The following is a 12,842-nucleotide window of genomic DNA, read 5'->3' on the forward strand; positions in this document are numbered from 1 at the left end:
TAATGCCATCGCCGAAGCATTTAATATCTGCAGTCGTGTTAAATGACAGTTCGTCAAACGATCTTGAGGCCAATATGTCATGAGCGGCGGTATGTTCCTTTAAAGTTGAATTTTTCTATGAATAGTATATGAATCTATATCTTATTCGTGCTTCAATGTTCGAGTAACCTAACCAACAAAGTACTTTTGAAAACAATTCAGCGAAACCCACTTATTCTGGCCGTTTGACCTCTGTCTGTTGACCACTTATTATGTGACTTCTTTTGTAGCTTTCATAGTTGACAGACTAAATGTGTTATATCTAAACACCTATTAAGTACTTGCCTTTAAACACCGAAAAGTGCGTGAAAAATGTTTGCATTGTGTGGATAATCAAATTGACTGGCTTTGATAAAAAGTATGCTGTATCGAAGTGTAACCTGTTTTCGATCGTTGCGTATATCTGTCGTTCTATTTGTTTATAATCGCAGGATGCTGCTGTGGTTGTATGGGTCGGATGCCATTTGCGACCTTAATCGCAACGCTCATGTGCTGCGCGGGGGTTGGCGTGTTCCTGTTTGCGATGCACCGTGGACTCACTGCAACGATCAAAATGTTCGAAGTCGTGTTCCAGTACCGGATGTTGGGGTACGCTGTTTCTTTTCTCTCTCCGTTTTTGCGCAATATCGAAATAGTGACAAGAATAATTTCGAAGCTTTTTTCTATCGCTATTGTATTTCACTAGCAAACAATGTTATTACGCATTTCGATGCCTAATAGCATTATAAACCGCTAGCATAGATAAATTCTATCACGATCAATTTCGGTCTGTATTCCCATAAATTTGTATAGGATATTTGATTGGGAAACATGAGGTAGACACCTCGTGTACGTTCGTCGAGATAGAGGTAGTTGCTGGATTCGAAATGTATCTTTGAACCTTATAGAGTCGTTGAGTATTGGTCGAAATATTTTATTTGATAAACTAGCTTCAGAAGAGCCTAACACTAACGTCTGCGTTCAAAATTTATCTCTACAGGGTATGAATAAGCACAAATCTAATATACGACCATAGATCTAACTAGAACACCTGTCGTCCATAATAACAATAACTCCTGTAAATCTTTTTAACAATAAAAGCATTAAACAGTTAAGCCACTAGGCACTTCCGACTCACCATCGTCTTGCTGAAAATCGAATCATTCTATTAACTAGATTTATTATAGAACAGGCTTCTTTATCAAAATGAGCCAACGCAAATGTGTCAATTTTTTGCCTCTTGCAATTTCCTCAATGGCTTAGATTGTACTTTTTCTTCATTCTTTTATCCTGCGTTTTCAAGCTGCCGCTCTGCACGCACACATACACATACACACAATTACACATACGCACACAGCCTATCGCACCGCTGTCTAAACCTTAGAATTCGTGCGGTTGTTCTTTTGTGATCTTGCGTCGTTACATTTTCTCTATTTTGTCGACTTCGTCCGCTTAACTTGATCCCCTTGCATCCCACTCCACGCTGGCCAACCGGTAGAACGACACACGTCAGGTGAGTTGCGTTTGTCTAGGTTTCAGGTCAAGAAAGCAAGACATTTTTCAAAAAATGTCAGCTGTACCGAAGATGAGCATTGATTCTCCTACAGAGTTTAAAATGTAGCTGTCAACCCACGCGTGAGCTTATCGTATATCCTTTCCGTTACGGAGTAGAAAAGGCCTTGTGTGTATATAACCATTCCCAGTGGCTAAAGTGCTTTGGGAAGGCTTTCATTTAAGTCTCATTTTAGTAGCGCGTTGCTTCTATTTCTTATCCGCTGTAGCTGGCCAACAAGCTCTTACTTGAACTGAATGCGCTTTATTAAACGAAACAAGAGTGGTATACAAAGTATGATTACTTGTTTTATACTGCCATCGGTAGCATTTTATTACACTATAGAGCACAAAGTTCACCATATAACTAACAAATGCTAACTGCCGCTTGTTGAACCTGAGCTTTGTGCGCATATCCAGGACGTTAGCGGGAGACTGCCTAGTCGGAACATAATCGCTTCTATTACACACACATATATGTATATGGATCCTGATAATCTCTGGTGGCTACTGTCATATGTCTAGCTAAGAAATGGTTAACATACAATATAACCCTATAACTCGTCGAACTGCAAAGATGACTCCCTAATAGTGTTTAAATTTGACGCTTTTAACATCGACACACTCATATCGCATTGTCGTTCGGGGATCGTCGCATAGACTCCAAGACCTTCAAGTAGGTTTTATCGCAGTCGGAGCTGGAATGGGTATGCTGGCGCTTCTGATCCTGCTGATAGGCTGCCTGAGCACCGGTTCGACGCGGACCTCCGTCTACAAGGACTGGAAGGCGAGAGCGGGAGGTCGGTTCACTTGCATTTTCCTGATGACCTTTACGTATTTACTTAAGGTAAGCAAAGTATTCTATTTTGCATTACCATTCTCAAAAAAATAAGATGGAGTAATGATAGAAAACAGAGCTCGTTTGCAGGGTACTTATATTGCTATTTTGCATGACTATTGTTTTTACTAATAAATTGAAGCCTGCAATGAAAGATACCCGTCACCAAAGTATTTACTTAAATTTTATTACAGCTTTATTAACGACATCCACTTTCATTGTATCAAATTTATATAATTACCGTGCGCTAGTGTCAGTGCCCAACAAATATACCGTTATACTGACGAAAGGGCGCTACTTCGTATACCTGAATTATTGCAGGCCTACACTGCGTCTACATCGTGCATATTCATTTACTCTTACTTGTGTGTGTTCTTATTTTAGCTCACGTGGATATTCATCTGCGTTTCTATGGCTATCATATCTTTTGTATTTTTCTGCTGGACGGGTATGTGTAATCGGCTTAAGCCCACAAACCTTGACCTCAACAAGCAGTGCATCGATCTCAGACAGTTTGATTTCCTCCTGCCTGAGGTGTCACGTGAGCATCAAAACATCTGCAATGAAGGCAAAAAGAAAGAGTTTTGCCATGACTACGTAAGTACCATAGTACTAACTGGGTCATACGAAGATTTTCATGGTACCAACTAATAGAGCTAGCTACAACGAATCTATGATAAAGTGACATAAATCGGCTATAATATGAAAACTAATTGAGTATGTTCGTTCCATCGGGAAATATTTTTCACCGTTGATTTTTTCCTACCTCTTCTTTCTCGTGCTTTGTTCTATTTTTTTTTCAGGTGGAGAGCGCGTCGCTCATGTATTATATTGCTACCGGGGCCGCTGTCGTTGTCCTGATCAGCCTCATTCATTATCTCATGTGTTTGTCGGCCAACTATACGCGCATCAAGGACCAGGCCAAAATCGCGGACTTGCAGATCCTTAAAGAGTTGGACGAGAACGAGATGGGGCCCCTTGGGGCAAAGGGAAATGTTAGCAGATACTGATGAAAACAAGCGGGCAAGAATAACAGCAACGATAATACTAATTACATCCACCACCGCAAGACCGCTGTAAAACAGGCAAAAAAAAAATCATAAACACATTCAGCATTACACCCATTTAGAAAAATAAGTAAGTAATATTTTATGGTGCGCTATGAATCAATGTTGCGCGCATGAAGATCGATCATTGACAGACGTCTCTCATCTGCAACCATATTCGTTGTCTAGGCTACAATCAGCATCAAGTAATTACTACCATTTTTGTCATGCATTGTGCGCATAGATATTTATTCGCTTGCTAATCCAAGTCAATGCCCTGGCACGTCGAAGATTCGTGATACGGAGTACAGGGGGTGACAGTCATACTAAGCCACTGCGGTTGCCACTGTGTATAAGTGAACGAACGGCGCAGTGTCCTTTATTCAGCCAACAATCAATTCATCAACATTCTGATAGCAGCATATTCGATCCCTGATCACGAACGGTCACGTTTATTCCTTCCTTGTTCATATCATCTAACTGATGCATTTCTATTGCATAATTGGAAAACATACTATACTACTTTATAAACTTCCACTCGAGGCGTCATGTATCTGATTATACTAGCATTCTGCTTTATGTCGAATCGGACAGACACGTTCCCGCACAGACAGGAACGTTCTACTCAGATCACAATATGTAGTACCAGCGGTAATAGGTGAAGACAACCCTTATTATCCGGCGTAATTATGAAAAATTACAGAAAAGAAAAAGGAATAGTGCTATTTTTGTAATGTCACCTGATTTGGCAGCTATATATGATAATCACCACAACAACAACAACAACAATGCTAGTTGTTGTTGTTGTTGTTAGAATTACGTGTAAAAATAACCCTTGTCGTATCCAGAGGTGGCTGACAAGAAGGAAATCCACTGTTCTATTAGCACTGTGGCACCGTTGCACTACGTTGCAACATTAGCGATTTTCAAAAAATTGGCAACATCGTTAGCATTTGCCCTCGTCGTCTGCTACAGTCAGTTGCAATCTAATTCGAACATTGTTTACATGTCTGCATGAACGGATATCCACGTTTTCGCCGACCAGCCCCTAAGTAGACAGTGCAAATATGGTGAATAACAGCTACAGAGGTAAACATACAACAAGCAAAAGTTGTTTCGCTCATGTCGTTTTCCAAACCGTTTTACTGATACCAGGACGATCCTGAACCGCAATACAATGATCGTACAACGCCTCGAAGGTCAGGTGTGGCAGATATTAGGTTGAAAGATATTTTTCCAGCCCAAGCAGTGCAAGACCACGAACGTCTCCTCACGACTATTATAATCTAGACGCCGAATTTTCTCTGGCCTGTTTGTGATGTTCATGAATATAAAGGAAAAAACTTTCCGTCTCTTTGTACTATTTCAAATGGAATACGTGCTTGATAAAGAACGCTGACAAAGGTGATAAAATGCTAAACGAATGGTGCGAATAAAGATAAATAACTTTATTTACTCGCACAGATTGTGTAGTATATGTCGTTCAGCGGCGACTCGTGCTCTTTTTCAACGAGAAATTTGTCCCTCTAAGCCATCGGGTCGACCGGCGTCTATAACTGAGAATAAAAAATGCATTATTATTTATAGCGAATACTGCTCGATTTGCGGCGTCCGTCTCTAGCTCCTGTTATAAGCATATGTAGCTATAAGAATTCCATGGAGGTTGTTGCCCTTTCTTAAACGGGGTTTTAGGTCGTCAAGCAAACCTCTTGAATGATTTCGAGCCTTGCTTTTAGTACAGCCCTACGCCAATCCCAAGTAAGATTTTTTCTTGAAGAAATTGTCAATTGAGAAGCGTTTTTATGTTTTTCTTTCTCTCTCTTTCTCATATATCTATATATATATATATATATATAGGGGAAAGTTTTTGTCTATATATATAGAGATAGCGCTTGGGCAAGTAGTAGAACTGAAAAATTTCACGGCGAAACACGTTAAGATTTAAACGCTTCCCCTATCACCCTACCCGAAGCCTTCAAGTTTAATAAAGTCAGTGCATAGACGTATAAAATACCAACAATTGTAATAATCACAGATATGACAATTGCTATGGAGAAAAACATCCTTTGCTGTCAAAAGTGTTTTCCCTCTGCCTCTTTCTCTCCCTTTCCATATATACAACATAGTACTTAGTTAGCTTAGCTCTCTCTGTATACTCTCACGTACGAGTGATGGTTAGTGTAAACACGTGCAAGCGCGCGGGAAAAGGTAGTTACTGCAAAAAAACAAGCAGTTTCTCGCAAATATTACTTTCAATGGTAAATGGCCGACTGCACGCAAAAAGTTGAGTGAACATACATATATAATACTATGACAAATATGCAAACAAGGAAAGGTTATTAGATACAAGAAGTATGATTCGCGGTTCTTGTGCGCGGGGCTGAAAGTTAGAACTTCGATCAATAGCTACATTGCTAACACTGAAGGTGACCAATTTATTTAAGAAAAGTAGAGCAAATAATGGGGTGCGCCCAGAAAACCATAGGCTACTTTTAGGAGGTGCAGAGTTTTGTTGACTGAGATGCCGGTCGTGGTAGATCATTTTATGGTAAACTGTTATCTATTGCTGCCAACAACCGTTCGTCATATGCTCAACTTAACCTTTGCAGGTCCACCATCGTAGGACAAGAAAGTAACTACTATTAATTCACGCGTCCCAGAAGTTGCATCTTTTCCCAACGCATACTATTCTATTCTTATTTTTCATCGCTTGAGTCAACACGCAGTACTGAACCATACGAAAAAAGGCACATAGATATTTTCGGATACGACTTGAACGAGTCGGGCGACAGACCCTAGAGAAATGAAAGCGAATGTTAGTTAGCAGAGGGATTTATCGGCGTAAGTTGCTTCGGACCGAACATTGTTAAGTCTAGCGACGCCTAAACCCTGAGACAAGTTATATAATGTTTTATTGTACTTAGTTGTACGAAACCCATATAACTCCGAAACGAAGGTATGTAGGTATAGCTTTTGTAGACATGAAGGTAAATTGCTCTGTATCGAGCGCAGTTACTTTCATGCGAACTTCAAATGGGAAATAATTATATAATATATATAATAACATATAGTAATATAATCACACTGTAATATAAGATCCAAGGTTCAGTTCGCGGAATTATTGTCCGGGCTTGTAAACACGAAACGGGCTAGAAGAATTAGTAGCAAATATCGGAGTATTTAATAAACACGATTAAACATATACGCTGGTTGCATTTATTCCTAATACTACAATTTTACTTTACAGTATACATTTGCACTAATGTGTACGTTTTTTTACTAGCTTTTAGAACTAATGGCTTCTGGGGACCTAAACAGGCCAGCAAGCAATTATCCGAAACGTATATCTCTGGTGGTATATAGCCCTTGGGTGGGTCGGCGATCCCAACTCATTTAAATATATGCTTCTTTTTAGAAGACTATGGAGCAGGTTTTCTGTAGTGCAATATCATACGAAACGTTCTTACTTACATTCACGTTATCCTCTTAGCATGCTGAACTGCATTGAAGACTATTTGCTACGATGGTTTCATCTCGACTGTTGATAGATCGCACGCCCTAGACACCTACCCACCGCGGGAATTTCGAACACTATTGGCAAACCGCGGAACAGCTCCATACAAGTACGACTTCCAGATGAAGGAAAAAAAGTATTTGACATAAGGTCAATGACGTGAATATGCAGCATGCGGTAATATGACATACATACTTGTTTTGGCGAAAACTATGTGCACAGTGTCGACTTATATATATATAACACATTATACGAAACAAGACAGCTACTGTTTCCCACAGCAAATATCGATTCTCTGTTCTTGCACCATGGACTATTACCTGCACGCATAGTTCTATCGTCAAGAGGTCGCTTACGCACCCTAGAGGTCAGGCAGACGATTTCAGTCTCCGAAGCTGAAAAATTTTGACGTCAATGAAAGACAACCAAATCTTTCAGCTTGGCAATTCACAGTCAATTTGTGATCCTTCATCGCGAATCGGATTTTCCGTCCTTTTCTCTATACGTCTACCTCTAAGCCATTAATAAACGAATCTAGTTCACAATTGAGCTTTCCTATGTACTGTTATATATTTCGGTTAGCGATGTCGTCTCGACAGCAGGCAAAACTGTTAGTATCGAAAGCATCGTCTTCCTCGCCTTTAAATCGTCCTTCTTCGAGTTGCATCCAGCGAACAGCTATTTTACTATCTGGTCACCACGTTAGTTTAGCTTTCTTATGTTTTATCCATCTAACTGAAACGCATTTGTCTGTAGACTTTTGATGTGTTTAATGTACGCGCATTGAAACATGAACTTGATGGATACGCATGCTGCACGTTCCGTTGTTTGCATTCTACACGTTCGCATAACGTTTTAGGCCCAACATTACAATGTAGAAAAACATTCCCCTCGTGTAAACTACATGATACATTTTGGCTTGATGACGCCATGGTCGTTTAGTCGCGAGACCGGCCAAATGCAAGCCCTGTCACTGGAGTCAAGTTCTCTCTACTCGAGACTTTTGCAGGCTAACAAGTTAAAGGAGGGTAGTGTGGGGACACGACCTTAAGTGAAGCAATTCATCATTGGAGTCTTCTTTAAGGAAAGTCGGTAAGTCCTCCAATTGTGGGTCGTTACTGTTTACCAGCGCTGTAACGGTTTAACGTGTTGCACACAAAAACTGATCGTTGCAAGAAATGATGTTGTTATATAGAAAAACGTTACTCACAAGTTTCCACGGAGGGCAGTCACAGAGGAGTCAGAAACATTATTGACTTTGAAACCTCTACCACTATTGCTGTATCTGACTCATGTATGAGGTCACTCTAGCGAATACGAGCAAACGAAACGCAAGTAGTTCAATACCATAAATCCGGATTCAGCAGGTCGATAAGGTTGGCAAATTGTTTACTGGGTTTATAACACTCGTTATGTTGTTTGGAAGACAACTTATGGTTGTTTCTTTTCTAAAACGGTCATGTCTTATAGATACATGGAAAGCTCTTTTCTTGCTTCATAAGTCCATGATGGCTTAAGTTCAGGTCATGCAATTTGCATTTCTAAAAGAGTACATTCGGTGACAAGAAACACCATCGTCGATAGTTACTTGTCTTGCACCAAGCACGGCATGCTTACTTAAGTAGAGCTTTAACGAGGACTGTTTCGACTCACCCCTGAAGAAAGAAAACTATGGAAGAAGCCTGCATCTTTTACCTGCACTATTTTCCTTGCATGCAAAACCAATTTCCTGGACTACTTCTACAGCTTTTTGAGACCAGCGAAAAACTGGTACCTAAAATTCATCTCTTTTTTAGCCGAGAGTCCCATATTTAAAATCTAAACTAAGGGTAAAATTTAAAGACAAAACTTTGCAAGCTAATAAAAGACATCGCATACAAAAACAACCTAATACCTACTAAATGTTCGACCTTGTAAGCACTATGGGTACTCTAAAATACAATCTACACTCACAAAGCGGAATATCGAAATCCAATTTATTTCGAACACACTCGTACATTAGCAAAATTACCCAGAAGGAGCACGGGCCATGAGCCTTAACTAAAAAAACGTCTAAGGCCGACTTTATACATTAAACGAATCTTAATTAGAAATTCATAAAGAACTGACTTAACGGCAGAGAGGCAGTCCAGTTAAACAGGGCGTACTAACTAGTTCGTAAAAGTGATGTTGAATCGAAGTGGAGCTTCTAGAGTTAGAAGGGTATGGAATTTTATCGAGAATTAGTCCTTAAACTTAGCGAACTTCTATATAAGTTCGTTAATAGTACTCTTCAGACGCTCGCAGGACTCTAGCCTTGCTGACACTGACCTCTTATCCTTAACTTCAGCTACGCATCTTTCTATGTTACTACAGCAGTGTGCAGAATGGCAGGTGCCTCCTACTGGCTCCCGGCAAACTGGGCTAAGCTGCAAATATTGGTTCTGTCATACCCAGTTTCTCATAAGTTGTATTTAATATAGCCGCCATCTGTTCAAATATTTAGTCAGATTTGCTGGCAACATATTAAGGTCAAGGATATTGCGTCAAGCTTGTCGTCTTGGCCACCTTGGCCGTTGTTCATTACGCCTTCTGGTGACTGCTAAGAAACAAAGTCTTGAAACGATCATTTAATCCTGTTATTGCAACAAGTGGGTCTCATATTTGGCCGGACTTAACAAATTGGCTCTTGAGTTCTGAGATAATGTGTACCCCTAGGAGCTTACAGATCAACTGGATTGAGGGTCAGAATGCATATATCCGTAGTCGCGTCTTTGGTACAGGAGCCATTAAAGATTAGAACTGATTTCTTATTTACTGAGTATATACTGTAAGGGTGAAAAAACTAAACCAGCAGCACTAAGGGACCCACAATATAGGAAACATATATATACGGTAGAAAAATATTACCAAAGGCAAATCGTGTTTAATCATAACGATAATGGAAATGGTATCTGCTCCATTTATTTATGGTAAATAAAAATAAAACGTTTCTAAATTGAATGATAAATTATGCATATATAACATATCAAGAGTTAAGGTCCCCTATTATTGTTACAAATAAATTAGATTTACGTCGAATTAATATTAAATGAGAGAATTTTAAATCTTATTAAAGGAACTTATAGTAAAAAAAGGATAAAACGGATAAAAATTTGAAAATCAATTTACATATCATTACCCATATTATTCCTAAGATATATCTAAACATAACTTATCGAACCACTTACTTAGCCTTAGCCAACAAGTAGAGTCTATGCGTTGTTTACGACATTCACTGCAATCAAATTACCTACAATATTTCCCCTTCAGTATTCCAAAACAATTGCTGTGGGTATTTTCAGAAGGGTTATTGGTCACATTTTGTTACTTATTAGTGTTAAGTTGCGACAAGCCGTTCAATTGTTAAAAAAAGCTTATAAGTTTACTTTACTACTTCGAATATGTATACATATTCGAAGTAGGAAAGTTATATGTTTTTTTTTTTTATATATCTCCCGTAATCGTTTTTCAGGGGGAACACTCCTTAACAGCCAATGGAGAACGCTAGCATTAATCCGATTCATGTTACGGTACGTCATCATCTTACAACATGGTAAACCATGAATAGGTCAGTGATCAACTGGTGTCGATAGTAATTGCTCAAATAAGTTATTACACTGTAAATTCCATAGCAATGTAGTAAATCTATCTGAGTTAATGTTAGTACCAATTGAATGATTTTCTTCATGCCATGGATTGTGTGAGCTTCGTATTTGCGTCTTCTAAATATCATAGCTTCTGATAGGATATAAGTAAACGAATAAAATTTGCCTACAAAGACAACTTTGTACGTGAAAGGAGCTAGCGATGTTGTCTTTTGCCTTAATGCATATCAATTATAGTTTCATCAAAATCCCTATTGTCCGCCATCTTGCCTTATTTACGCAGGTCCTCCGGGTCATTGGACACGCAGTACTGGTAACATGCGCCAAGATCGACCACGACGGCACACTTTACTTGTTTGACGCTCAGGGGAAGGGGATACCTAGAGAGGAGTTTCGAGAATCCCTGAAACTGCTCTCGCCGGAGGAGGTCTTGGAGGGGCAGCTTGTATGCGTTCGCGGACAACGAGGAGTCGTAGGTTGTGTGGTAACCCCTATACCTGAACCGAGAAGTGACCGACATCAGGATCTCTACGAATTGCGCGTACTGAATCGTACGAGCGACGGACAAATCGTTGAGGGTGCGTTTTGTGTGCATAAAGTAAACTGTGAAATGCATTTGCTTTTCATTACAAAAGCTGATGCAGGGGGCAGACATTCTTACAGTAATCAGCAAAGTACACAAAGAACGTGCAGTAATGATATTTTAATCAGTTGTTAATTAATTAGAATAATTCTGAAATTAAGTAGAAAACCCTTAACAGAAATATGACATGGTGACTTGTGCACAATATTCGTTCGAGAGATCCTTTGGTTTCTATGAACGGCGCAATGGAGAAGCAATGCTTGAATCAACGAAAATATAAGGAAGCAAGCTGACATTACGGCGTCCTACTCTGTAATAGGCCGAATTTAGTGTCGTGTAATCATTTCCTTTCGGTCCCTTTTGTGTAAAGCAGATCAAAGATTCACTAAAACGTTAGATAACACATATTTGAAACAGTAGCGTGAAAGCCGTAGCAGGGTATTGTTATTATTATTGTGAATGTTTCGGGTGTTTTCCGGCAGGTACTGCAACGATGACAAGGCGCCAGGTGTACGAGTTTCCAGCATTGTTCGTGGTGTCCCCATTGAACCCGATTGAAACAGTGCCTGCGTCAGGACAAACGGCCCGGTTTGTCCATGACATGAACGCGCTTGCCCTAAGTCAGATGCATCCTTTTCGCCACTTGTTCCCAAGACCGTGGCAAAACGGCCCGGACCCTGAATGGCTAAACCAGCCTATACGTGGATTTCTAATTTACAGCTATAAAAGCTAATTACCTATTGCCTCATGAAATGCATATCGGGAGAATCGGACTACTTGACTGGCATGTACGGACAGAAGCTATAGCTTTGCCTTTCATGCAAAAATAATTTTACTCCTTACTTATATGAATAGGGCGTAGTCGGAAAAAATCAAATAGAATCCTAGATATAATATAGCACATATAAGAGTCTGACGGAAACATTACGTTTTTAAACTGAATCCATCAATGCCCAGTAGCTCATTTTGACTATTACTCGTCAGATCATGTATGTAAAGGGAAATCGTTTATGACAGGGATCATTTATGACAGGACTTAAGGATGGGAAAGAAAATGAATACTGACAAACTTATATCGGGATAATTAGCCCGTGAGGGGATTCAACTGCGTAAGCTATACTCGCAAATTCCTAGGCGCGCTCACTCGTGCAGTTTATAATAACCTGTTATGGGACGAACGTTAAATGCCGTTCACTAGAACTTACTTCGTGTCCGATTAATCGAACATGTGATATAAAAATAAATAATAATACTATTCGAACGGCGTATATTACGGGAAGCGAATATTCTTTTATTTATAAGATCTTTTTTTTTCAATTAAACAAGAACCTACATCTGTGACGGTTGTTGACGACTCAGTGGGTAAGCTCGCAAAATAAAAACATTAAAAGCTGGATGAATATGGGAATTATTTTTGTTTCAGTGTGCGCTTGTTTATGCTCCTATATGTAAAGCCTTTACATCAAAAAGATACTTTACCGCAAAAAAGCTACGGTTGTGAAATCAAAGGCTAAACTGAAAACAAGCGATTATTTGTTTCTTTAATTTTACCCCTTCATTTGCCTTTCTCTTTTTTCGTCGTGCCTACTTCGACCTTCCGTAAAACAGTGATATATAATTTCAACTATATCGCCGTGATAAATAAAGAAGATAAGGCCTCCAATTT

The 12,842-nt window shown here is 39.5% G+C and overlaps 2 protein-coding genes and 1 long non-coding RNA gene across 19 annotated transcripts in view; 2 read left to right on the plus strand and 1 right to left on the minus strand.

Moving 5' to 3' along the window:
* M6 (neuronal membrane glycoprotein M6) overlaps positions 1-6,655 on the plus strand; it is a 47,529-nt gene extending 40,874 nt beyond the window's left edge. For 12 of the 13 annotated variants that reach the window (XM_022834388.2, XM_022834391.2, XM_022834389.2 and 9 more), the window contains 5 exons: positions 471-627; positions 1,517-1,531; positions 2,230-2,416; positions 2,792-3,004; positions 3,211-6,655. In XM_022834388.2, the coding sequence (XP_022690123.1) occupies positions 471-627; positions 1,517-1,531; positions 2,230-2,416; positions 2,792-3,004; positions 3,211-3,417 (779 nt within the window). In that variant the 3' untranslated portion in view covers positions 3,418-6,655. The remainder of the gene's footprint in view (positions 1-470; positions 628-1,516; positions 1,532-2,229; positions 2,417-2,791; positions 3,005-3,210) is intronic. The other variant, XM_022834385.2, reaches the window with a different exon arrangement.
* On the minus strand, positions 2,579-7,464 carry LOC111261136 (uncharacterized). 4 transcript variants are annotated; one of them, XR_015311374.1, is made up of 4 exons: positions 7,328-7,464; positions 6,925-7,082; positions 3,174-3,481; positions 2,579-2,964 (listed from the first exon to the last, which is right to left on the minus strand). It is a non-coding gene; the product is annotated as an uncharacterized LOC111261136 (long non-coding RNA). The 4 variants fall into 4 exon arrangements; XR_002680804.2 differs by having other exon boundaries at positions 7,288-7,421; XR_002680803.2 differs by having other exon boundaries at positions 3,174-3,351; positions 7,288-7,406.
* A 374-nt stretch (positions 7,465-7,838) lies between these two features.
* LOC111261135 (uncharacterized) lies at positions 7,839-12,572 on the plus strand. 2 transcript variants are annotated; one of them, XR_002680802.2, is made up of 4 exons: positions 7,839-8,059; positions 10,461-10,556; positions 10,877-11,171; positions 11,659-12,572. XR_002680802.2 is itself a non-coding variant. In XM_022834399.2 (4 exons), exons 2-4 carry the CDS (start codon positions 10,483-10,485, stop codon positions 11,907-11,909), a joined length of 582 nt encoding a protein of 193 aa, XP_022690134.1. In that variant the 5' UTR covers positions 7,839-8,059; positions 10,461-10,482; the 3' UTR covers positions 11,910-12,572. The 2 variants fall into 2 exon arrangements, 1 of the variants encoding a protein (XP_022690134.1); XM_022834399.2 differs by having other exon boundaries at positions 10,461-10,518.
* The last annotated feature ends 270 nt before the right edge of the window (positions 12,573-12,842 follow it).

This window comes from Varroa jacobsoni, unplaced genomic scaffold (genome assembly GCF_002532875.2).
Source record: "Varroa jacobsoni isolate VJ856 unplaced genomic scaffold, vjacob_1.0 scaffold_523, whole genome shotgun sequence".
Lineage (NCBI taxonomy): Eukaryota > Metazoa > Arthropoda > Arachnida > Mesostigmata > Varroidae > Varroa > Varroa jacobsoni.